At 53.2% G+C, this 26,317-nt stretch overlaps 1 protein-coding gene across 5 annotated transcripts in view; it reads left to right on the forward strand.

Moving 5' to 3' along the window:
* The window catches only part of AP3B2 (adaptor related protein complex 3 subunit beta 2), a gene marked incomplete at both ends in the record, with an annotated part of 31,580 nt that extends 20,077 nt beyond the window's left edge, over nt 1–11,503 (forward strand). For 4 of the 5 annotated variants that reach the window (XM_081227330.1, XM_081227331.1, XM_081227327.1 and 1 more), the window contains 12 exons: nt 2,844–3,030; nt 4,527–4,645; nt 5,124–5,232; nt 5,609–5,732; nt 6,110–6,293; nt 6,435–6,495; nt 6,828–6,934; nt 7,133–7,361; nt 7,778–7,862; nt 8,343–8,440; nt 11,114–11,252; nt 11,353–11,503. In XM_081227330.1, the coding sequence (XP_081083456.1) occupies nt 2,844–3,030; nt 4,527–4,645; nt 5,124–5,232; nt 5,609–5,732; nt 6,110–6,293; nt 6,435–6,495; nt 6,828–6,934; nt 7,133–7,361; nt 7,778–7,862; nt 8,343–8,440; nt 11,114–11,252; nt 11,353–11,503 (1,593 nt within the window). Of the gene's footprint in view, nt 1–2,843; nt 3,031–4,526; nt 4,646–4,746; nt 4,804–5,123; nt 5,233–5,608; nt 5,733–6,109; nt 6,294–6,434; nt 6,496–6,827; nt 6,935–7,132; nt 7,362–7,777; nt 7,863–8,342; nt 8,441–11,113; nt 11,253–11,352 lie in introns of all 5 variants that reach the window. The other variant, XM_081227329.1, reaches the window with a different exon arrangement.
* Between the last annotated feature and the right edge of the window lie 14,814 nt (nt 11,504–26,317).

Below are 26,317 nucleotides of genomic sequence, written 5' to 3' on the forward strand. Positions count from 1 at the left end.
ATGGGGCTGTGACTTCCAGTCTCGCAGTGGGTGTGTCCCTACCTGCTGCCTTTGGAACACTGGGGCCAGGGGGAGGGCCCAGCAGTGATAGGCACTGATGGGAGAATATGTGTCCCAGGAGATGTGGTCTCTGCTTCCTCCCAAAGCTTGGAGATGCTTCGCCAGTCTATGCCGGGGACGAGAGGGCAAGTCTCTGCTCAGGCTTGGGTGGTATTGGCAGCCGTTGTCATTCCTAAGGTGAAAGGTTATGAGGGGCACCATAGCCAAGGACATGGCTCAACTGAGCTGGAATATCAGGGTATTAAAAACCTCTTGAGTGTCCAGCATCCTCTGAGATGGTCCCAGGAGATTCTGCTAAAAACAAAGTGTAACGTGCAGAGCTTCTCAAGGTACTGGGGACACCAAGCACCCTGAGAGTTCCCATACTCAGTCAAGTGAGGCAGGGGTTGGCACACTACCGCCCATGGGCCAAGTCTGGCCTGCTGCCTGTTGTCGTAGATAAAATTTTATTGGGGCGCAGCCACGTTCATTCATTTGTTTATTGTCCATGGATGTTGTCGCTGCAGTAGAGTCCATGTGGCCTGCAAAGCCTGAAATAGTTACTCGCGCCCTTTATAGATAGAGCTTGCCAACCCTTGGAGCAAAGCATCTGGGCCATACCCTGTAGCTTGTGACATCCCTGCTGGCCTGAAGGTGGCCTCTTTGCCATCCCATGGAGTCTTTGGATGGTGGCACTTGGGCGTCTTCTGTGGCTCCTTTGATCCACGGTGGCTAGAGTGGGCCCCAGGGACACAAGCTGGGGAGGCAGGGCCATCACATGCTGGGACTCTTGTCAGGAGCTGGAAAGGACAGCAGTTGTGTAGAAGCAATGAGGGGCTGGATCTGTGGGTGTCAGTATTGTGGGAGAAGCAGATTGGAGACAGAGAAGTTAGAGGGAATATCACTGGAAGCCTTCAAACAAATATTTGTGTGCCTCCTTTATTCAAGTGGGAGGAAGGAGCAGGTGGGAGGAACGTTTGAATAGATGAAGCAGCCTGGGTGGGTAGCGCCCGGGTAGAGGGGGCATCTGAAAGGCTCAGGACTGAGCCAGAGTGGTGCTGTTGGCATGTTTTCATTAGCCTGGGTGTGCTCACGTGGCATTTCCCCAGGTTGTCACTGTTAGCTACATGCACATTTATTCATGAATTTATTTAACACGCATTTCCCGAGTACCCACTATGCCTGGCACTGAACTATGTCCTGGGGTGATGACAATGAGCGAGACATGTTTACTGGCCTGCAAGTGCTCATAGCCAAGTAGAGGAAACAGCACAAAACGCAGAGCAATAAGGGCTGGAGTCAGGGTTGGCACAGAGAGCTGTGGGTATATATATATATAGCTGAACACCTCTCCTAGGCAGGACACGGGGGTCCCAGCCCCCATCAGGCCACCCAGAGTAGGCTGTTCAGGCAAGTGGAACCTCCAGGCACCCTTTACCCTCAGGCCAGTCCTTCCAGGCGTAGGCCCCTTAGAATGGTTCTTTGACTCAATAATGAGAGCTTTCCTTCTTCCTACCCTCCCTATCTTTCTCTCTTCTTTCTTCTCAGCCTGTTCTGGGAGTGGTGGAGGAAGGGGAATTCTTGGCACACTAGGAGAGAGGTGGTCTGGATGTGTCCATGTCTGTCCTGGCAAAACAGCAATGATACTTCCCCCATCCCAGTACCAAGGGTGACATTCTGGACCTGCCACAAGGCCACAACAATCCCAGCCATCCTTCCCACCTGCTGAGCCATCCATTGCATGCCAGATTCTGGCCCAGGCTGAGGCCAAGGAGATGAGAGTCCAGGCCTGGATGCAGCACTGACTGGCTCCTTAACCTGGGAAAAGTCACTTAATGATTCTGATTCTCCTCTGTAAAAGGGGGCAGTAGTGACCACCTCTCAGAAGGGTTATGGAGATTACATGAGGTAGTGAAGCACCTAGCACAGTATTTGACACTAGAAGGCACTCCATAAATGGTGGCTACCAGTGTCATTTTGTGACCGGTTAGACTAGGTCAGGATCAGGGCAGAAACTGAGATTTGCGGTCCTGGGATATGGCTACCTTGACTGCAGACTGTGAACCCCATATGACTTCAGCAAACCCATAGGCAGCTGCAGTTTGCTCTGATCTCATTAGGACCTTCTAGGGAGGATCATGGCCTCTGAGACCCCTGGGCTGCTCAGAATCTACTATGTGGGTCAATGGGGTGTGAGGGCAGCCCCTGCCAGGGAGTTCCTATGTGTTCCCCCTTTCTCTTTTTGTCACCTAGTTCCCCGCAGGTGATGGAGCCTAGAAACTGTGAGGTCTAGCAGAATGTTCTAGACCTTCACTCACTCTGGCACCTCAAGGTGGAGAGATTGGCCCAGCCTGGACTAGGTGGGGTAGGAGTGGGCCTAGGGCAGTGGGGACCACAAACCTGAGGAAGAATGGCACCCAGGGCCAAGAGGGAGGTTTCCAAAAGGGCAAGCTCTTTTGCTGGCCAAGTCAGTTGTCAGAGTTGGCGCTAGGAGTCAGGGCTGGGGAGGTGGGAGAAAATGCAGGGTCTGGCACAATGGCAGGTTGGGATGGAAAGTCAGGTGGAGGCAGCAGTGCCTGGAGCTGTTGGCCAAAAGAATCTGGTTCATGGACTTCCCTGGCGGTCCAGTGGTTAAGACTCCGCACTTCCACTGCAGGGGACACAGGTTCGATCCCTGGTCGGGGAACCAAGATCCCACAAGCCATGGGGCATGGCTCAAAAAAAACAAAAAAAAGTATCTGGTTCAGAGACCATCTGTGTCCCCACCCTCTGTGATGGCTGCTGACCCACTTCTTATCCCCCAGACCAAGCTGCTGACCCAGTATGTGCTGAGTCTGGCCAAGTATGACCAGAATTACGATATCCGAGACCGAGCACGCTTCACCCGGCAGCTCATCGTCCCTTCGGAGCAGGGTGGGGCCCTCAGCCGTCACGCCAAGAAGCTCTTCCTGGCACCTAAACCAGCTCCAGTCTTGGAGTCATCCTTCAAAGGTGGGAGCTGAAATCCAGAGTAACCTTCCTGGGGGAAGGGGAGGATTGGCCAGCAACCGGGTCCCAGCCCTTCCCCCTGAGGTCTCAGTCTCAGCCAGGTACCAGCCTTCGGTGGGCAGGACTTCTGGAGAAATGCCAGTCCTGTGCCCCTGGCCCAACCCTTTGCCCATCCTGCAGCATCCAGGGCTTGCTCTTTCACCCGCTCACAACCACCACCAGCATCAACTCACCTGAGTCTCTGCCCTCCCAGGCAGGATGGGCCTCTGGTTTCTCTCCTCTTGGGCTCCCCTTTCCATCCTACTCCCTGAGCAGGCACTATATGTATCAAGATTTTACCTACCAAGGGCCCAGGAAGGCAGGAAGTAGAACTCCATACAAAGGAGAGCTGTAGGGACTTCCCTGGTGATCCAGTGGTTAAGACTTTGCCTTCCAATGCAGGGGGTGCAGGTTCGATCCCTGGTTGGAGAGCTAAGGTCCCACATGCCTCACGGCCAAAAAACCAAAACATAAAACAGAAGCAGTGTAACAAATTCAATAAAGACTTTAAAAATGGTCCACGTCAAAAAAAATCTTAAAAAAGCAAAAACAAATGAGAGGTGTATGTTTGTAAGTATCCTGAGAAAGTGGCTGCCAGCACTCACTGGGCTGTCATTGGAGGTCAGCCCAAACCCCCAGCCCCAGGCCCGCTGCCTTGCCTCTTCTCTCCGTCTGGTCTCCCGTGACAAGGGCTCTGAGAGACGCGGGAAGGGGAGGGTCCCCCAGCTGACTCTCTGGACCCAGGAACCTACTCAGGAGGGGAACTTCCTTCACAAAGCTCGGTTCTCCTGCGTACCTTTTTGTTCTGCTTTATCTTTCCCTGGACCACAGGAGCAAGGAGATTCTGAGGGATGGGGGAGATGTGAAAACCTCCCAGGAAGAAGGGGAACGGCCCCTTTCTCCTCCCTAACACCATCCCCACTTACAAGTCTCTGGGTTGCCCTCCTCTGGCTCTGACTCCCTCCTGCTCCCATTTGGATTCACCCCTCCCCACGGAGTCTCCAGCCTGACCAGACACACCTCCCTGCCTTTTGACCCAGCCTGGCCAGCCTCTTACTCATAGTTGTTACCCTCACTCCAAGCAGGCCTCCTTCCTGAGCCTGGCTATGCAGCAGCACCACCCCCGTTGCCCTGGGAGAGAAGCCACACCTGCATCTCTGCTTCCACCAGGGCAGACAGGCAGCAGTAACTCTGGGCCCAGAAGCCCCTCCTGCCCTCCTCTGTGGTCCCAGCTCCCCCCACCCCTCAGCCCCTGCTCTAGTCAGCCATACAATCTTTTTTCCAGCATGTGGGCCTGGAGATTCAGTCAGGGCAGAAGAGCCATTAGGGACACGTCCGCCCCTCTCTCCTGTCTAGCTAGGGAGTTCCCACCGGAATTGCCACCCGGCCCCACCTAGGAAACAACTCCCAGGGCATTTCCTCACTGCCACTACTGACTTGATCTCTCACCCTGTACCCAGACCGGGACCACTTCCAGCTGGGCTCACTGTCCCACCTGCTCAATGCCAAGGCCACGGGCTACCAGGAGCTCCCAGACTGGCCAGAGGAAGCCCCGGACCCATCTGTGCGCAATGTGGAGGTCAGCAGGGGTGGAGGGTGGAGCTGTGTGTGGGGAAGGACAGACAGCAGGGAGCCCTGGGAGTGCCAGCCCGGCCCTCCTGACACCCTCCCCACACGCAGGAAGAAGATCTCTCCCTTATTGAGACCCATGTGGGCCTGTTGGGCGAATACACCAAGGTCCCCCCGCCCTGTGTGCTGTGTGCCCTCTGCTCCGTGTGCAGTGCTCTCTCCCAGCCTGTGCTGCCCCTCCCTCCCCCTTGTATGCTGCACCCCTGTGCCTTCCCCACACTCTGTTCCTTCCTGCTGGCAGTGCCGCTCTGTGAGTGCCTCCCCTGCGTGGACAGGGTCCCTTCCCTCCCCCCATTATTCCCTCTTGGGGACAGGACCAGGTGGGGCCCCGAGAAGAGCTAGGGTGAAAGGTAAGAGGGGCTTGTGCTTTCCTTCCCCCTCCCACCCATGATTTAATGGCTCCCCGCCCTCCACCCCACAATCTCCAGGTACCTGAATGGACCAAGTGCTCAAACAGGGAGAAGAGGAAGGAGAAGGAGAAACCCTTCTACTCAGACTCTGAGGGAGAGTCAGGGCCCACAGAGTCCGCAGACAGCGGTGAGGAGATGGGCAGAGCCGGGGCCCTGTGCTCCTGCCTGTGTGTGCGCCTTGTGGCTGACTATCTGGCGCACGTGTGTGCTCCCGTATTGGATGGTCACATGTCCAAGGGGGTGTGCACCTCCTTGTGTGCACCTGTTTATGCACTTGAGGGTTGCACGTCCCAGATGTGTGTGTGCTTGTGTAGGTCTCTATCCGTACGGGTCCGTCTGTGTTCTGGTTGGTCTGGTTGGTGTCTGGCGCCTGGAGCAGGTCGGGGGTTTGGGGGGAGAAGAGGTGAGTTTGCTGCTTCAGTGCAGAGTCTGAAGCTGGGTACCCAGGGCTCCCCAGGAGGCCTGCACACGAGGGAGGGAAGCCTGAGACAGTCCTTCCACAGACCCTGAGTCCGAGAGTGAATCGGACAGTAAGAGCAGCAGTGAGAGCGGCTCTGGGGAGTCCAGCAGTGAGTCCGACAACAAAGACCAGGATGAGGACGAGGAGAAAGGAAGGAGCAGTGAGAGGTAAGATGACTGGGTGGCTTCAGGGCTCTCCCTTGGAAATGAAGGGCTAACCCTCAGCCTTAGCCAGTCTCCTAAGAGTCCCTGAGCCTCCTCATGAGCTGGTGGGGCCTACAGACCCCCTGGTCTGCTCACGTGATGGCCGCAGGAGATCTCTGCGTGGGGCGCAGCATGAAGCAGCCATCAGGGAAGGGGCCCGAGCTGGCACAGGCCGGTCTAAAGCTCTCACTGCGACCCAGGCATAGGAGCTCAGGTGTGGAGTCCACTGGCCCAGGCTCCCCACCCTCATCCGCAATGTTCCAGGCTTTCCCTGCTCTTCTGTGAGGCAAGAAGGGGTCATCCAGGCTGGGCCCAAGCCCTGTTTGCCCCCTTTCCTCCAGTGAACATAGTGAGGAGGAAGGTAAGAAGAGGAAGATGAAGAAGAGGAAGAAGGTGCCAGAGGCACAAGAAGGCGGCTCGTCCTCAGATGAGGGCAGTGATTCCAGCAGCAGCTCGTCAGAGTCTGAGATGACATCAGAGACAGAGGAGGAGCAGGTGGAACCTGCCTCCTGGAGGAAAAAAACAGTGAGCGCCTTGGGGCAGAAAGGGGATGGGCGTATGGACCAGGACCCTCCCCACCCTCTGGGCCAGGCCCAGGCATCTCCCCATAACCCAGCCCGGGCCAGGGTACTACCCTTCCACACTCAATCCCGTTTTCTCTTCCAGCCTCCCAGCAGCAAAAGTGCCCCTGCAGCCAAGGAGATCTCCCTGCTTGATCTAGAGGACTGTGAGTTTGGGTGGTAGAAGTCACAGGGGGAAGGAGGCCTGCGGAGTATGACTTAGGAAGGGCCATGGGCGCTCTGGGCTAGGTTCCTCGGGGGTTTGGGGTGGGAGGAGCAGACAGAATCCATCTTTGGGCCTGAGAGGGCAGCAGGTCAGCCTCTCCAGGTGTGGGGTTGGGGTCAAGGATGGATATCTCCGTGGAGCCACCAGGCTGCCGCGTGCCTCACTGTCCGTGGTGCTGAGCCATCTACTCCCTAAGCCTTGGGCTCCTGCTCGATCCAAGCCAATTCCACTTTGCCTCTCCCTCGTCCTAATGTTTCTCATATACTCCCACAGTCACCCCTCCCAGTGTCCAGCCTGTGTCTCCCCCCACGGTTGTGTCCACCAGCCTGGCTGCTGATCTGGAGGGCCTGACACTCACAGACTCCCCCCTGGTGCCCTCGGTGAGTGGAATGGGGAGGGACAGGGCTGGGGCAGGGACACATCTCTGTGCTGCATCCTACGGTATGGATTTGTGTGAAGGGGGTGTGATGGAGGGATGGCTTTGAGCCTCCGTTGCTGTGACCACAAGTAGGGACAAGGCTGGGACGGGCTCTCGCCTTGTTCATTTCCATACTTCCCCTCATCCTCCTCCCCTCCAGCTGCTGAGTCCAGTGTTGGGTGTCGGGAGACAGGAGCTGCTGCACCGAGTAGCTGGCGAGGGGCTGGCTGTGGACTACACCTTCAGCCGCCAACCTTTCTCTGGGGACCCCCACATGGTGTCTGTGCACATCCACTTCTCCAACAGCTCTGATACCCCCATCAAGGGCCTACATGTGGGCACCCCCAAACTGCCCGCTGGCATCAGCATCCAGGAATTTCCTGAAATCGGTGCGGAAGGGCCTTGGACGTGGTGGAGAAGGAGGCTCCTGGGTGGAGTTGGTCTTTCTGTGGTTTCTGAAGCCCCCCTCTGTGCCAGGCCAGGTCTAGGCTATGGGGGTATGGAGATGGCATCTAACACAATCCATGGACAAGACAGACTAGGAAGTGAGCAAGTCCATATCAGGGCAAGAGGTGCTTGAGCCTCGGTTGTTTCAGCACTGACTTAAAGGGGGTGAGGATGAGTGGGGGAAGGGTGTTTACATTTCAGGAGAAACTCAGGAACAATCTCTCCAGGGGCTCAGAAGGCCAGGGTTCCATAGAGGAGTGGTCAGCTCTGCAAGTGGAGGGGAGAAGGGGTCAGGGTTCCAGACCTATCAGGTGATGCTGTCTTTCTCTCCCCCTTTCCCTGCCTCACACTGCTGCAGAGTCCCTGGCACCTGGAGAATCTGCCACTGCTGTCATGGGCATTAATTTCTGTGACTCGACCCAGGCGGCCAACTTCCAGCTGTGGTATGTTTCCAACTCATGGAGGAGTAAGAGGATGGCTAGGGAGAGGTGGGGTCAAAATAAACTGGAGGGCTTCCCTGGTGGCGCAGTGGTTGAGAGTCCACCTGCCGATGCAGGGGACGTGGGTTCGTGCCCTGGTCCGGGAAGATCCCACATGCCACGGAGCGGCTGGGCCCGTGAGCCATGGCCGCTGAGCCTGCGCATCTGGAGCCTGTGCTCCGCAACGGGAGAGGCCACAACAGTGAGAGGCCCGTGTACTGCAAACAAATAAAAATTTAAAAAATTAAAAAATAAACTGGAGCTGGAGGTGGTGTTAGGTGGGGCTACATCATGATCTGGTGTGTCTGGAAGGCATCCGAAGACCTCAGGTCTCTTACCTCCCTCTCCTGCTGCCTCCAAGCCCTCCCTTCAGACACAGTGCGAGATGAGGGGAGAGATGCTGGCCTCACTCCCTCTCCCTCTGTCTCCTCCTACCCTTCCCAGCACCCAAACCCGACAGTTCTACGTCTCCATTCAGCCACCTGTTGGGGAGCTTATGGCCCCTGTGTTCATGAGCGAAAATGAGTTCAAGAAGGAACAGGGTGAGTGTTCCCTGGAGGTGGGCGGGAGGGTGCTCAGGACCATCCACTGGGGCTCATTCAGCTCCACCATACAGTCATGCTGAGGGAGCCTCAGCTCCTGCAGATGGAGGGAGGCCTCACAGCTTGTGGCTCCAGCAAAGGCTTCATGGAGCCTGGGACACTTCAGTGAGGCTTTGGAGACAGTCTCAACTCAGCCAGGCAGAAAATTCTAGGCCAGAATTCCAGCTGGGGGAAACATTATGAGTAGGTGTTAGTGAAAATTTACAGGAAGAAAGGAGGGGAGCAGTTTGCTTTAGGGCATAGGAGTCCTTAGCAATGGTGAGTAGTGAAAACAAAGCTGAAAATATGTTCGGTCGTTTCTGGAAGCCATGAACGTGATGCTAAAGGATTTCGGTCCTAAAATTTTAGAGCTGGAAGGGGTCACAGAGGTTATTGGGTCCAACTCCATCGTTAGAGAGGTAAGGACTGTAGACTTCGTTTTCCTAGCAGTAGAGGAGTCATTGAAGTTCTTGAGCAAAGACGGGGCCAGGTTCAGACTTCTGCTTCAGAAGGAGAAATCTGGCAACATTTCCAGCTAGGACTGGAATTGAGAGAATCTGCAGCAGGAAAAAGAGGCAGAACAGCATAAGTGGGAGGCAACATGGGGCTTCATGAGTCCTGGCTTTAAGTTCTGAACCTGCCACTTGCTTGGTATGTGACCTTGGACTAAATTCTGTGCCTAGTTATAAGGCTATTGCAATAGATCTGATGAGAGATGGTGAGGACCAGGATTAGAATCACAGCAAAAAGAATGAAAGGCTGAGGTGGGGGAGAAGGAAGCCATGGGAATTTGCCCTAAGAAAGTGGAGAGGGAGACATATAAGCTGGCTCTAGAATGTCTGGCTTAGATAGTAGGGAGAATGGCAGTGCCATTCACCTGGACCAGGGGTTGGCTACCTTTTTCTGTAATGGGTCGTAAAGCAAATGTTTCAGGCTTTCTGGGTCATGTGATCTCTGCTGCAATTTGCTGTTGTAACCCAAGAACAGCCACGGATAATACATAAATGAATGAATGTGGTTGCATTCCAATAAAATTCTATTTATGGACACAGATTTGAATTTCATATAATCTTCATGTGTCATGAAATATCTGTCTTTGATTTTTCCCCCAGCACTTAAAAAATATTAAAAAAAAAAAAACCATTGTGGGCCATGCAGGTGGTAGGTTGTATTTGGCCTTCAGGCTGTAATTTGCCAAGCCCCTGATCTGGAAGAAAAAAGAATGGATTGGGCAAGGGAAAGCGGGGATGATCTTGGACAGTTTTGGAGAGGCTGCTTTTGAAATACATTTGGGAAATTCAGGAAGAGGTATTTAATATGCAACTGAAAATGTGGGTCTGTGCCCAGGAAACACTTCTAGGCTGGAATCAGGAGCATAGAGGTGATAATTGAAGCTGTGAATATGAGTGAGATCACCCTGGGAGAGAGATGGGTGGGAAGATAAGAAGGTCAAAGACCTTTCTTGAGGAAAACCTGCCTTCTTCAGGAGCAAAAGGAGGGGAGGGAAAGGAGAAGGAACAGTGAGAGGTGGGAGGAGAACCACGACAGATGAGGAGGTTGAAGAGTGCCTTGGATGGTCTGCAGGCCAAAATGACCAAAGACCTTCAGATCCAGCAGATAGGAAGCTGCTGCCAACATCAGAGAGAGCGGGTCATTGCAAAAGGGGGGCAGAGGCCAATTGCAATGGGTTGAGGGAGACCAGGGCTTGGGGAAATGGAGTCCTCTTTGGAGGACCTTGGCGGTCATTGGGGAGGGAGACACAGCACTAGCATGATGATGTATCTTGTTTCTAGAGAGGACTTCTTAGGACGAGGAGACTTGATATGGAGAGACTAAAGGTACAGGGACAAGAAAATGTCACTAGTTAGGAGCGGAAGGTATGAAAGCGACAGGAGAGGGATGTCTGCTCTCAAAAGGAGGAGAGGGATGTCTGTTCTCAAAAGGAGGAGAAGAATGGCGGAAGTAGGAGAAGGAGGAGAGAGAGGCTGAGGAGAAGGTGGGCAGGAGGGCAGACGGAGGAGCTCGCGTGGCTGGGTAGAGCGTGTGAGTGGAGAGGAGAGGTCAGACCCGTAGAGTGAGGGTTTCTTGGGATGCTGTGAGTGCCTGGGGACGCGACGAGTCCTGGACAGGTTTGGAGCTGTTGCCACATGTGAAATTAGGGGTCCACCTGTGAGGGCTGCATGTGACAACTGGACTCTGGCCTGTCGAGTGAGGACCAGCAGCAGCCACCAGTGATCTCTTTGTGAGGACTCGGCCTCCAGGAGCTGGGAGAGAGTTGCACTTGGGTTGGAGGGCCAGCCAGGAAAGACTGAAAGGTGGAGGAAACCTCTAAGTACTGACTGGCCACCAAGTCCACTGGCCACTCCCAAGGGGCTGGTGGCCCAGATGTCTGACAGTGGGGAAGCACCCAGTCAGTTTCTGCTCAGCAGTATGGATAGAGCCCTGGGTGGGGTGGGAGGCTGACCAAGGCTCCCTGAGGGAGGGCCAGGTCCGAGAGGGACGTAGCCCCTCCTCAAGACTGGTGAGGGAGATTCAGACCTGCCCCGCCTGAGTAGAACCTGGTGAGGGTGCTCAGTGGGCAGACCCAGCGGTACCCACCGTGGCCTTTGCCCTCATCATAACCTCTGCCCCCAGGAAAGCTGACGGGCATGAATGAGATCACAGAGAAGCTCACGCTGCCAGACACCTGTCGGAGTGACCACGTTGTGGTGCAGAAAGTGACTGCCACTGCCAACCTGGGTCGTGTCCCTTGTGGGACATCTGATGAGTATAGGTACTGACCACCAGCAGGGGGACGAGATGGGCTCTCGGTCCTGATTTGAAGGAGGGACCCCTGCCTCAGGGTTGAGCTCATTCCTCTACCCCCACCTCAGGTTTGCAGGGAGGACGCTGACCAGCGGGAGCCTGGTCCTGCTGACCCTGGACGCCCAGCCCACTGGAGCTGCCCAGCTGACAGTCAACAGTGAGAAGATGGTGATCGGTACCATGCTGGTGAAGGACGTGGTACAGGCTCTGACCCAGTGACCCTAAGTGCTGTGACCTCTTTGACCGTCACTTGTCCCTCCCTCATGACATCTAGGCTGTTAGCCTCTCTCTCTCTTTCTTTCTCTCTCTCATATCAGACTCCTCATTCCAGATAGCATCCGGGGGTCCTCTCTCTGGTCATGATCAGGCTCCCTCCCAATTCTCCTCCCCATGGGTTCCTTAATGACGTGTGCAGAGGGAGATGGCAGGGCTCCATTCAGTCCTCCCAGCTTTGTGTAGCTATTTATTTGGCAAAATCTCAATAAAGTGTCTTCTCCCTAGATGCTGGCTCACCTTTCCTTTCTTCTGGGTTCTGCCTAAGGGGGTTGCGGGGGGCGGGGGGAGAGCTCCTAAGAGTGACTGTGTTTGACCCTTGTGAATGATCACCACTGACCTTCTAGGGGAGGCTGTGACTGACTCTAAGAGGTGACTCTGGTTGGACCCCCAAGATGACCATCTTCAAGTCTCCAGGCATCTCTGTGTAAGAGACATCTGATCGGGGATGGGGAGGTCAAGCTGGAAGAACTCCCTGGTCATTTTTCATGAGCCTCTGCAAAGATGCCTCTTCGACATCTGGCAGTCCCTTTTGGTTCCCCTCATGGGCCCTTGGGAAGGAGAACTCATAATGTGGGGAATTTCTAAACGTAGGTGCAAGGTTCAAAATATGTCAACTACATCTAGATATGGGGCCTAGAGCCCCACCTAGCTGGGGAGATGACCCACCTGGTCATCTTGACGAAGGAAGAACAGGAGATGTAGACCCTTGCTTCTCAAACTGCCATTCATCAGATCACCTGGGGGTTTGTTATGCAGATTCAGATGGGTAGGTCTGAGGTGGGCCCTGAGATTCTGCATTTCTAACAAGATGTCAGCAACTGATGCTGTTGCTCCATGGACACACTTGAGTGGTGAGAATGCAGAGCCTCCACACCTGGGACAAGCCTTCTAGGGGTGGCAGTGAGGGTCAGGGCCCCTCCCTGATACCTTTCCTGGTGAAGAAAGAGGCTGAGCAGCAGTGGTTCCTAAAGGTGTAAAAGGTGTTCCATTAGCATGTGTTGTGCCAAAAGAAAAAAGAAAAGTTTGTAATCATGTAAATTCAGGAACTGTGGATTGGCGTACAGGAAGTTTATTTCCCACAGGCTTTCTCAGAGCCTTTATTATGTTAATGTGCATTGTGACCCCCCCACCCCCACCCCACCACTCCTTCTAAGAAGGACTACAGCTCACAGTGTTACCCCTACTTGGTTTTGACCTTGGGATGCCTTTGTCCCAGGACACCTTGATGGACTGTGTTACAGGATGCACACTCCAGTGATAGTTTGAGACGTGGTGCCTCAGCCCTGATCCTCCGTAACCAAGACTCTAGTTCCTTGACCACACCTCCCCACAGCCCTGTCACTGAGCAAGTCTGTTTAGAGAAAGACAGGGTGAAGCAGGTGTGGCCCTCAGGGAAGGAGAACAAAGGCAGTGCCAGGGGACAGCCCTGCCTCCAAACTCCGGGGACTTGCTGGGCTCCGTGGCACCAGACAGCAGCTGGGGCCGCTGCTTCACTGAGAGCCTTGGGGCCCTAAAGTCTCCCTGGGATCACTGTTTTTGTCGCTGCAGGTTCTGAGATGGGACTGATCCACCAGTCATGGGTCACTCGAACGGTGGACTTGTTCTCACTTGTGTCTCTGAACCAGCACTGCCTGCAACAGAAGAAAGAAGGTGGGAGCGATTTTCTAAGAAATTAGAACAAGGACCATCAGAGAATTCTTTTTTTAAAAAAATGTATTTAGTTTTGGCTGCGTTGGGTCTTAGTTGCTGTGCACGGGCTTTCTCTAGTGGCGGCGAGTGGGGGCTACTCTTCGTTGTGGTGTGTGGGCTTCTCATTGCAGTGGCTTCCCTTGTTGCGGAGCACGGGCTCTAGGCGCACGAGCTTCAGTAGTTGTGGCGTGCAGGCTAATCAGTTGTGGCTCCCAGGCTCTAGAGCGCAGGCTCAGTAGTTGTGGCACACGGGCTTAGTTGCTCCGTGGCATGTGGGAACTTCCCGGACCAGGGCTCGAACCTGTGTCTCCTGCTTTGGCAGGCAGATTCTTAACCACTGCGCCACGAGGGAAATCCGTCATCAGAGAATTCCTTACCAACCTGGACTTCTCAGCAAAGGCCCCAGAGTGGATTCTGTAGGAACCAGAAGTATATACAGCATTGAACTCTAACATCCTCCAAGGAGCTTACAGCCCAGATTCCCAGAACCTCTTGGAAAGGGCACCAGGATCTCCAACCCTGAGTGAGAGTCCAGAGCACGGGAACCTTAGTCACAGCCCTGTATTGGTTTCTCTGGAACGTGTCCCAGGCTGTGGGGTTAGCAATAACAACCCTTCTTAAGAAAATCATTCTTGTGCGTGAGATTGTCTCAGGGGAGAGGCAGGAGGCAGGAGAGCGAGGTGTAAGCAGGGAGAGTCCGAGTCAGCAGCTGGTCGGGAGAAGGAGCCCAGCTGGGAAGGCTGGGACTGTGGAAGCAGGCAGAAGTAGCAATCTTCAACCCAGGACGGGGAAGGGACCCCATTCTCTTCTAGGGAATGGTCTGCGGGGAGAAAACCTCAGTCAAAGGGCAAGGGAGAGTAGCTGCCCCCGCCTCAGCCCAGCCCAGCCCATATCTTCCTGGACTCTAGGTCCATGGCCGAACCTTCCACAGCCCTGCCACGTCGGCATCCCTGAGTGAGTCTCTGCAGGGATAAGACAGGGCCTGCCCGGGACCCACTGGTGGAAACAGATCAGACATACAGGACCTGAGGGGGACCTCACTTCTCTGCAGAACATTCTTCTTTCCAACCCATATCATAGCCTGTATTTTCTCACTGATCCAAGTCTCTGCCACTGTGGTCACAGGCCTCCTGGATCTTAATGTGTCCCATGAGGAGCATTGAGGGGCAACCATGGAGCTGTGGGATTCATGTGGGGCCCAGGACCTCAGAGCAGACTAGGAAGGGCTCTTAGGGCTCTGCTGGTGCACAGGGAGGGTTCGGGGGAGGGGGCCAGAAATGGACAGAAGCACGGGGACTGGCACTGAGGCAGAATGTGCCCCCAGCAAGGGTCAGATAGAGCATTAGTGAGGACCCAGGAGGTCCAAGTGTGGTCTGAGCTTGACCACAGGCCTTGACAGGTCAGAGGACAATGAACACAGAGAGGGGCTGAGAACAGGAGCCCAGTCCAGGATGGTGTCAAGGTGGTGCTCCGGCAAATGGCTAAAAGGAATGGCTTCAGTTTTTGGCCAGGTTGCTGTAGCTGGCTAGCTGCAGTGACTGGGGAACAGATCCATCTAGGGATACTAAGGAAGCCACTACAAGGCCCCCGAGTGGGGGGCATTAGCTGTGCCTGTGCCTGAACCCCCCAGCCTGTCAACCCCAGGGCAAGCCCCTGGGCTAGTTCAATACCTTCTGCTGGGCATCTTGAAGGTCACCTCTCAGCATAGCCTGCAGATCAAAGGGATGGGTGTTGGGTATGTAACTCGCTGTGACAGGATTTTCTCTAGCCTTACTGGGCAAAGAAGGAAAAATAGGAAAGTTCTGGACCCTCCCCCTGCCCCCCCACCGAGGCCTGGCTCCTGGACAGCCAGGATCCTCACCACCAATTTCTTCCCTGCCTCCTCAGCACATTCACGTCCCTTTCGGTCACTCTTAATTCCTACCATGGCTCCACATGCTGGGGGTAGGGGTGCGGAAAGGCCTGCCTTAGGCCCCTCCTTCCTCATTAAGCATTTGAGCAGCCAACAAGTGCTGGGCACTGTGGTGGCAAAGAAGCTATGGGCTGATGACCAACCAGGACTGGGGTGTGAACCGTGGAGGGACTGCTCAGCCCAGTAGGTCCCGTCTCATTCCACCAGCCTGCAACTGGCTGCAGAGCCTGCTGGATTGGGAAAGCCCCAGCTCAGGGGTGGGGCAGGAGAGCTGCTGAGGGAGGGTGTGCATGGACCTGGGTCCTCAAGGAGGTGAGCTGGGTCTTCCGTCTATGATGGCCTGATCACTGTTGTCTCCCAGGGTCAAGAGAAAGATGGTGAACCAGTGCCTAAAAGGGTGAAGCCCAGGATGGGGTTTGGAGAACAGGGGGTAAAGTGGGGCACATCCAAAGGAAAAGCAGTGAGCACCTTCTTGGGTCTTCTGCTTGATGGTGCTGCCTGATCCCGTTGTCTCCTACCACACTGTCTCTCCCCCATCCCACTGACCTGTCCACTAAGAAGAAGCACTTAGGGCTGCACTGTTTGATCCTGACCATGAGGAACCAGCCCCCCATCCTGAATGCCCCATTACAGCTAAGGATGCTTTGGGGTCACTGAGGCTTGGGACAGTGCTGAGGAAGGTAAGCAATGCTGGGGATTACTTCTTATCTGGATGCCACTTTCACCCCGAACGTTACTTCTTATCTTGCTGCCAAGGACCCTCTAACTTTAGCCCCTTTTCAGATCTTCCGCCCATGAGTCCACCTGAGTGGAGCTTCCCAGTGGTGCCTGGAGAATAAAGGTTGCCAACAGCTCAGAAAAATTCTGTCTGGGATCTTCCCAGACACATATGTCCCTGTCTTTGGGACTGTTTTTTAAAAAAAACTTTTAAGTGTACTATTCATACAGTAAGTTGTACAAATCACAAGTGTGCAATCTGATGAGTTTTCATAGCCTGAACAACCCGTGTAAACAGCATCCAGGTCAAGAAACAGTGCAATAGCACACCTCCCTCGTACCTCCTTCCCGTTTGGGGCCGTGTTGTATTTCACTCAAAGATCGATCACAGAGCTCTGAAATGGTTCCACAGCAGTCTGCAAATGGCAGTGGGATCCCAGAAGGCCAACACAGATTTGTGTCTGGCAATGCCAACACCGTGGCATATGCTGCTCTCTGGGGCTACTGGGGATGTGTTACCAACAACCCCTGTGGCAGGGGCAGGGTGTGTGGAAATAAGTGGGGTTGTTTTCTTGTTTTGACCGAAGGAAAATGTGAGGAAACAGCTCTGGGGAAGAAAGAACTCTTAAGGGCTTGGGCAAGGTGACCTTGATCGAAGTCTTGATGTGCCAGATCCCCAGCATCTGCACCTGCAGAGGAAAGGCAGGATGCTGGGAGAGGGTGAGGCTGGGAGAGGGTGAGGCGTGGTCCTTCTCACTTGGACCAAGGCAAGACTGAGACCCTAGGCTCCTGACAAGAGTGGCTGCATACTCTCCAGTAAATCCCTAAACTTCAGCTTCCTCAGCTGCAAAACAAAGGGGAGGGACACTCAGGCTCCCACATCCCTCCTTGCGCTGAGACCCTAGGCATCCTCTAACGCCTTTACAAGCATTTCAGGACAACCGGCACTCGCCTTCAACTGCCATCAGTGAGGTAGCCGACCTCCAATGATCACTGCTTCCTGGCATTCGCACCCTGGTGTCATCCCCTCCTACATCTTATCAGGGCCGGTGTATGTAAACAATAGGATACTGTAGACACGAGAGCATGTCATTTCTGAGATTAGCTTATGAAAGTCACTGCACCTCCATCTCAGTCTCTGTCTTTCTGGTCATTTGCTCTGGAGAAAGCCAGCAGCCCTCTGGAGAGGTCCGTGTGACAAGGAACTGAGTGAGCTCGAGGTGGAGGTAGGAGGCAGATCCAGGTCCAGGCAAAGCTTCAAGTGACTGCGGTTCTGGCTGAGAGCTTGACTGCAACCTCAGGAGAGAGCCTGAGCCAGAACTGCCCAGCTAAGTCCATCTTGGAGTCCTGACTCTCAGAAATGGTGTGAGAGAATAAATATTTGTTGTTATAGCCTGCTTAGTTTTGGGGTAACTTAACAGCGTAAATTAATACAATCCAGCCCTCGACCCATGTCCTAGGGTATTGAAAAAGTCCTCAGAGGGAGCCTGGGCCCCCAGCTCTGGCCTTCAGAGAAGTTTGCTCCCACATTCAGTGTCAGTGGCGTGCTGGAGCTGGCTCATACTGGCTCGTGAGCATCGACTGGGATCATACTGATGGTGTGAAATCAGCCACGGCAGAAGTATTTATGCCACAGAAATAGGTGAATACTGCAAATGACTTCTCTCTTGCAGCCAATTGTCAAACATTTATCAGCACACCACTGCCCTTGTCTCTATCCCTGTATCTCTTTAAACAATTATGATATATTTCAAGTTTAAAGAATAAAATAAAAACCTCTTGTGTACTGATCACCCATTTTAAGAATTAAAGCACTCATCAATTCAGCAGACACCCACTGTATCCCTATTTCACAAGTTCTTCCCTCCCCACGTGAAATAAATCACTATTCTGAATTTTATGTTTATCAAGGCCATGCATTTTTGGGTACTTTTACTACATACAGATGTGTTCCTAAACAATATATTGTCCTTTGTGGTAGTAATGTACTGCATGTTTTAAAATTTTATATAAATGGCATTGTAGAGTATGTGTTCTCTGACATCCTACTTCTTTCACTCAGTGTTTATGAGTCATCCATGTTGATATGATTAGCTTTATTTCATTTACTTTTACTTGTATACAGTATATTCCATTGTATGACTAGACCACAATTTATCAATCCACTCTCCTGTCGGTAGGCATTTAAGGTATTTTATTGGGTTGGCCAAAAAGTTCGTTCAGGTTTTTCTGTAAGATATTGTGGAAAAACCCAAAAGAACCTTTTGGCCAACACAATATTTTATTTTTGCAATTAAAAAAATTATTTTTTTATTTTTGCAATTTTGAATAACACACCTATCGGCATTTTAAATTCCTGCCTCTTTTAACACATGCGAAAGTTTCTCTAACACATTTCCCTGGGAGTGACATTCCTGGGTCATAGAGTATACGTACCTGCAACTTAACAACATTGCCAAATTGCTCACCAGAGTAGCTGTACTTCAAGTCAAGAATGTTCACAGCACCTTCATTCTTAATAGTCCAATTCACATTGCCAATCTAGGAGAATGGGGAAACAAGGTATATCCATACAGTGGAATAGTACTTAGCAATAAAAAGGACTTTACTGCTACCTGCAGCAACATGGATGAATCTCACAGATGCTATGTTGAATGAAAGAAGCCAAAAGTTTATATGAAGTCCTAAAACAGGCAGAATGAATCTGTGAGGAAAGCAGTTAGAATATTAGTTGTCTCAAGGAGAGGTGGATGAAGTGGGAGGAGGTATGATGGAACCCTTTGGGCTTCTGGAAGGATTCCATGCCTTGACATGGGTGGTGGTTACCTGGGTGTGTATGTAGGTAAAATACATCAAGCTGTATACCTAAGATTGTGCACTCTGTGTACTCTGTGTATGTGGGTTGTCACCCCTCAATTTAAAAAATGTAGAAAACAGAAGCCACAACCAAAGTGGCTGAACCAGTTTACACCCTCACTGGCAGTGAGCCTGCTACTAGGATAGTGAGACTTTTCATTTTGCCTATCTAGGAGGTGTGAAATGGTATCCTACTATGTTTCCCTGGTTATTGGTGAGCCATTCCCATCTTTTGCCCATTTTTCTATTTGCCTCGTTGTAAAGTTCTTATATATTTTGGAAATGAGTCCTTTGTAGATCATGTATTGCAAATATACCTTCTTCCAGTGTATGACTTGTCTTTTCAAGTTTTAAACATCTTTTGATAAACCAAAGGTTTAAATTCCAATGTGATCAAATTTATCAATTTTCCTTTATACTCTGTGCTTGTTGTTCTATATTTACAGAATTTGCCTGCACTATGAGGTAATAAAAATATTCTCCTAATACTGTTTTCTAAAAAAATTTCCAAGTAATGCTGTATACATTTGTATTTTTAACCCACTTAAATTTTACATTTGTGTATGATGAAAGGTGGCGCTGATCTACTTTCTTTTTTCCCACTTAAATGGGCAGGAAAAAGAACAAAGAACATGGTTTCTTCTGCACAGAGCTTGGCAAAAGCCGAGTAGACACTATGTGCTCACTTTACCTTGTGGTCTTGAGTTCCTAAATGAATCTCCCTTCTGATCTTTTCCAACCAGGAAAATTATTTTCTCCCTGCAGTCTCTTTTCTTCTTTTAGCTCTCTGCCTGCTGTGGAGGCACTGAACACCTGAGCATATAAAAGAATACAGGGTCCCTCCTAGTACATGCATTTAAAACTTAGTCCAGCCAATTACAGTTACACTTAAAACCTGTATTGTAAATCTGGGGCTTGACTGCAGAGATGGTGCCAGGCATAGCTGGGCTCAAAGGGTATTTGTTGACTGGGAGAATGGATAATGCTGCCTGTTTGTTCCTGCTACTTCTGCCAGTGACCAGCTGTGGGGACCTGACCAAGTCATTTAATGCCTCCACCTCTGCCCCTTTCCACACCCCTCCCTGTGGATCATGGACATCTTCTAGTCAGGGGTACTGTTCTTCCTGTATAACCTGCAAGCCTGGCCAAGTCAGGGCAGGGAGACAGGACTGACCAAACACATGACTGTATGTGCACTCAGCCACCCCTTCCTTCACTGTCTAGTGAGGGCTGGGGTCAGTCAGAAAGAAGTGCACATATAAGGGTGCTGGACATTTTGTACTTAACTGGTTAAGGCTTCAGGCTCTGAAGCCAGAAGACTGCCTGGGTTTGAGTCCTCACTCTTCCACTTCTAGCTGGGAGTTGTTGAGCTAGTTACTTAACTTCTCTGAGCTTCAGTTTCCTTGTCTGCCAATGGGTTAACATAGGTAAAACACTTAGAACTGTGCCAAGCACGTAGTAAGTGCTCAGTGAAGATCAGCTATTACTATTACCTGCAACAGAAAGTTGAGGAAGAGGGATTTTATGCAGCAGAAACTTCTGTTCCACGTCACCTGAAAGATCACTTCATTTTCTTCTGGCTGGGAGTTTTAAAATATGAAAGAGCTCCCAGATACTGTTCCCTTGGGCACTATTCCAGGTTTTGGATTCTTATCTTCCTCAGCTTTGGGTCAAGGAAGAGAAAGGGATGGAAAGGATGAGCCGCATGAGGCCCCTGGACATGCTGGGCTTGACGCTTTTAATTTGAATTAGTGACCAAATTTAAAATTAGGAAGATTTCGCATTAAAAAACAAAACAAAACTTCATGTCCAGCTTGTCTTGAAAGATCTGGCTGGGCTGGGACATCATTCCTGCACTGTATGCATCAGCTAACTGCCCTTTTAGATGTGCCTTGGGCCTTCTTGGTGCTGTCATCCACCCTCACTTGGCTCCTGGGCTGTAGGTATTTGGGTGTGGCACCCCCTGAGAGGACAAGCAAGATACACTACTTCCGATGAGTTGTCCTTTGCTGTTTGTGGGCCAGGGTGAGACTTGTGGGTGGGCTGCTCCTAGAGAAGGAAGAGCCCCAGGTAGGGCTTGGTGTGGGAGGGTTCCAGGGAAGCTAAACCAGAAGGTGTGGTTTCCTGGGCAGCTGAAATGGGCCATCTTGAGGAGGGAGGGCAAATGGGTAGGGGGTGGCGGGGCCCCGTCTTGCTCTGCCCCTGCAGCCATCACCTCTCTGCCCATGACCTCAGCAACCCAAGGAAGCTCCTGAATGGGGATATTCTATGGATGGAGATTGGCCAACTCTCATTGTAACACTGGGTCTTTCTGTGGACTTCTACTCCAGCATCTGCTGTTTTTTTTTTTTTTTTTGCGGTACGCGGGCCTCTCACTGTTGTGGCCTCTCCCGTTGTGGAGCACAGGCTCCGGACGCGCAGGCTCAGCGGCCATGGCTCACGGGCCCAGCCACTCCGCAGCATGTGGGATCTTCCCGGACCGGGGCACGAACCCGTGTCTCCTGCATCGGCAGGTGGACTCTCAACCACTGCGCCACCAGGGAAGCCCCCCAGCATCTGTTCTTACCCTCACCTTCTCCCATTACTGTAATACTCCTGCAATAGTAGGCTAGACCTTGCCTTCCTCTCCTTCCATTGCCTCTGCACTCCCTCCCCTTAGCCATTAGATCCAGGCCAGCCTCACCAGCCTGCCAGGAAGGCAGCAGACTTGTCCTCTCAACTGCCAGGAAGAACCTTAAGCATAGTAAGTGCTTTATAAAATAGTATTATGATGATGAGGTAACACATGTACAACCCTTGGTAATGCTCAACAAACGCTGATTCCTTTCCTCCCCACCCCAATCCCTTGTTTCCCCCTTTTTTCTGTCAAACCTCTACTAAGTCTCTAGTAACATCTCAAAATTTTGAGACCTGACACTGCCATTCCCCTGTTTACAATTCTTAATAGTTCCCTGCTGTCTGCAAAATAAAGGCCTTTCACAAAGTGGGCCCAAGCTTCCCTCCTGCGGTATCGGCACGTATTATCCTCCATCCTGGGCAGACTGAGCCACTCCGTTCAGTCCTCTTTCTCAGTCTTTGCTTGATCTCTCTGCCTGGAACACCACCTCCGCCTCTGTGTCTGACTGGGGCTTCCGGTCCGCTCCCGCTCCGGCTACCCTAGGACGCCTTTCCTGACAACAGCCCAACCCACGGTGGTCTCTCTCGCCCTGTGACCCCCGCTGTCTCTTGTCCCCTTTCCGAGAAGTTTCCTATTGCAGGCTGGAAAGAGCGTCGGAAGCGGTTTCCCTAGGTAACTGTGGTGCAAAGAGGACCCCTGGTGTCTTTGGAACTTTCCGGAATCCCCAGACGCCCGCGCACCCCACTCCCCACCCCACCCCCCGTTCCAGCACACGGAGCAGCCAATCTAGAGTGAGCGTGCCTGCTGGAGGCTGGGAGTGAAGGCTCGGACATGGGCGCGTAGGGTGGGTTCTTGCCCTGGAGTGGTCCTTGGAAGAAAAGGAGCGTGGACGCTGTAAAGACGGCTTTACTGACAAAGCACATGGCCGCCCCATCGCAGGGGCTTGTGAATCGCGTCCTATTTCATAAGGGTTAAACTGAGGCCCCAAAGAGGTAAATGACTTGACCAGGTTAACTAGGTGAGTGGCATGCTCCACTTGGGCCCCCGGCCTCCTGTAGGGGTGTGTGTGTAAGCCGTGGCCCGCAATGGCTGCAGCCGCCGAGCCCGCCTCCTTTCGGGAGCCTGGCTCCGGGTGGGCGGTGGAGCCCTCCGCCCGGCCTGCTGGAAGGGCGGGGCCCCGGGCGGGGCCGACACAGGTGCTTCGCATAAGGCCGGCGGGGGGGGGAGGGGCGGCTCCGCGGGGCTTTATAAGCGGCCCCGGGTGCAACGCTGTGCGCGGCTTGCTGCAAGAACAGTGCCCACGTGTCTGCGCGTCCCTCGCCCCGCCGGTCAGCCGCCTGCCGGCCGGTCCGTCCGTCCCGCTGGGCCACGCCAGCCCCATGGCGTTCCCGCTGGTAAGAGCTGCTCGCCGCCCGCCCGGGCGGGGCTGGGCGGGGCCGCGGTCCGCGCGCAACCTCGGCCGGTCCGCCGTACCGTCCTCTCCCGCCCCCACCCGTGCGCGCAAGCCCCGGGCGGGGCGCGGGTCACGTGCCCGCGAGCGTGGGGCCTCGTGGAGGGGTGTGTGGCGAAGGGGGGGGGTAGGGAGCCTCCTCGTGACTCAGGGCCTTTGGGCTTAAAGGCGCCGCGGCCCTCCGGGGGCGGCCGGTGGGCCCTCCGAGCTGCGTTGCAGACGCCCGTTGGCTTCGAGTGTCTGTCCAGACAGGAGCAGACCGGACGGAAGGGCGCCCCCGCGTCCGGAACATTTCCTTCACCCGCAGCCGTCGCACGTGAGAGCCTAAGCCACCGGCGCTGGGAGCTCATGCGCCTCGCAGCGTCCCCCGCGAATCTCGTTCGTACCCAGTGGGCAGCGGGGGAGGGGCGGGGCTGCTGGCGGCGTAGACCCTTGCGCGGGGCCTCGGGTCAAGGGAGAGCGCCACGACGGCAGTGGGCGCGTCTCCTTTAAGGCGGAGGGATTAGGCCCCTCGTGCCGGCCGCGCGCGCTTCTTTGGCCCGTGAGGTCACGTGGCTTCACACGTTTGTTAGGCGCAGGAGCTGGAGTTCTGGGGCGGGGTTGGCTAGGTAGGGTCGGGCTCTGGAGGGTGGCCGGCACGTGCAAAGCGGCTTCGCGCTGGGGAGCCCCGCGGCTCAGAGGTGGGTTCTGGGGGCATGGGCGGGGGTCCTGCAGGCCGCGGAGGTGCCCCAGGCGTGGAGCCGACCTAAGCCGCGCCAGCTTCGGTTTTCCCCACCCCGAGTTCTCTGATAGCGGAGAAGCGTGCGTGTGGCCTTGGCTTTGTCATTCTCTCAGCCCAAGACCGGACCAGGTTCCCAGACTCGGGTGGGGGGTTGGCGCGGGCCCAGCGCTGGTCTCGGGTTTGGCGGAGCAGTGGCTGGGGGCACAGCCTGGTTGCTTTGCTTGGTCAGCCCGCCGGTTAGAAAGGCCTGTGCCTGCCCTGAGCCCCCGGGGCGGGGAGTGGGGGGTATTCAGACCAAGAAAAGGTTACTCACCTTTGGTTGTCCCACTTGGCGTCATTCCCCGGTTTTTTCTTCGCGTGGGTGTTGTCTGTAGTCAAGTCGACCCTGAGTTTTTTGCGTCATTCCCAGAGGACCCGGGGCAGGCCAGGGTCCTTGTAAGTGGCCCAGCGCCGCCCACAGGACTGAGAAAGCCCGAGCGGACACTTGGCGCTCTGGAGCACGTCCTCGCATGCACGGGTTATTTTTTGGTGGCATTTTGCACAGTGCAAGCGGTCCTGCGCTGGGATTGCGCTCGCGAAGCAAGTGGGAAGCACGAAGACTCCACGACAGCGCTCAGAGCCGGGGGTGCCGGCTGTGACCCCCTCCCCCACCCCACCCCACCCCACCCCACCCCGCAGGCCCGGCTCTGCTTAGCGCTGCATTTCGTTGGCAACTGCCTCCTTTGGTCTCCCTGGCTACCGATCTGCTGCCTTGCTCTCTCGCTGGCACCTGAGTAAACTGCTGGGCGAGGGGCGAGGGGGTTTGCTGGTATCCACAGGTGTACCGCCTGCCTCTGGTCTGCCCCTCAGGTGACGGTGCTGACGTGTGCCAGCTGGATGTGTGTGTCTCCTGAGAATAGTTTGCACCCTTAGGCTCAGGTTCTGTTTGAGCTTAGGGACACAGGCTGGGTTAAAAACAAAAATAAATCGCAACAGGCGGAAGGAAACCTTGGAAACCTCAGGCTGGTGGTGGTTTTCCTGATTGGTTGATTGGTTTTTATTGTAGGTAGAAGGGAAGTGGACGGAAGTTCTGCTTCTGGAGCTCCGTGGAGCTCAGGGCTGTCGGAGCCCCTCAGGAGAGTAGAATTCAGGGCTGACTGCGGGTCTTGGAGCGTCCTCGTTGCGCTTGTTGAGCTCGCTTTGAGCTGTACTGTATTCCCAGAGCCCGTTGCTGCAGAGTTTGGCTTTTGCCACAGTGATGTAATTTAAACTTGAGGAGTGGTCTGGCAGTACGTGCTCGGTTTATAGAACTAGGATTACGAAGTTGACTACCCTGTAAAGTCAGTCTTTATAGTATAGAAATACTTGCCATCCTGCCTCCCGAGCGTTGTCTTATAAACATCCCGCTGGCCCAGGCTCCCCTGTGGGGAAAGGGAACTGTGCCGGCCTCTACAGCTGGCAGGAGGTTGGAGAGCGAATGCGTGTGGCGAGTGACCATGGAAACATGAGCAGTTTGGATTGAGCCTTAGGCACTTGGTGCATGAATGTTTCTGTGGTCTTGTCTTTCTTTCCTGTGGTACCAGTACCAGTGTCTGTGAGTCAGTAAGTGGAGGAAGGTGATAAAAGTAGTGCGGCTCCACTCTCAACACCCAACTTGTTAAGAGGCTAATGATAATAGCTGTCTTTGTAAGTTTTTTCAGGGGTCACCAAGCTATTTATTTTGTTTTTAATCCTTAAAATGGGTTACAAACCCAAATCCCTACAGGGGCCTGAGGTAACATAAATGAGTAAATGGAAAGAAAGTAAAGAAGAGTAGTGCCTACTGAACTACAGAATTTGCTTAAAGGAGAGCCAGTAGCTGGTTCTTGGCCATGCAAAAGTGTGGGCCCAGAGTTCATGGATCTTTGACTTCTTTCCTAGTTCAGCTGCCAATCTCTATTTTTACATGTAGCAATTAAAAAATTGAAAACACTGGATGGATCAAAGTCTCTGAAGATTGGATTCAACCTGAGGGCTAGTTTGGGGTCTTTGTCTTAAAACATCCCTTTTAGATTTCCTCCCTATTTTGCAGATGATGAAACAGGCTTAGAAATCAAGTCAGGAGGCTATCAAGTGATGAAACCAGTGTGTGAACCTAGGTCTTTCTGGTGCCATAGCTGAACCTATGGTATTTTGTGTATTCCCGTATGTCAGAGGGGTCAAGGGATTATTGGTGGTGTGCCTTGTATAGAAATGCAATGGTCTGTGGGCTGGTCACATTCATAGGCAAAGTGAGCCTTAACTGCATTGGAGGGAATCTCTGGTTGCTGTGGAAGTCAGTGTGGGTCTTCTGAGCGTTAGCACAGCAGTGTTGATGTCAGGAGGAATGTGCTGTGTCTATCATTCCATAATGTGTGTCAGAGCAGTTAGCTGATTCTGAGAGAGCCAGAGGTCTGGAGAAGTCAGGCTCCTCCCACTGTGGGGGTGACCCTCCCAAACCTCTGCACAAAAGACTGTCCTCTTTCAGGACAGTTAAATTTCAGCAACATTTTCCTTCGGAGACTAGGCATATTTGAAATTATGGTTTTGTAAGACCTGTGAAAGTAGAATGGGGCTTATTAAATCTCACCTTTCTTCTCTTAGCTAAAATTTCCATAATTCTGTCTTTTAGATTTCCAGGCAGAATTAATAAGGGTTTTAGCAGTATGTGGTAAAATCTGGGATAAGCTCCCAGGGCGTAAAAGAGCCCTGCACCAGGACTAAGGAGCTGGGGTTTCATTCTGGGCAACACTTAGAATCTTAGCAGTGTATAATCCATGCTAGCAGATGTAAAGGGA

The sequence above is a fragment of the Mesoplodon bidens genome (genome assembly GCF_964165515.1).
Source record: "Mesoplodon bidens genome assembly, chromosome: 3".
NCBI classification, from domain to species: Eukaryota; Metazoa; Chordata; class Mammalia; order Artiodactyla; family Ziphiidae; genus Mesoplodon; species Mesoplodon bidens.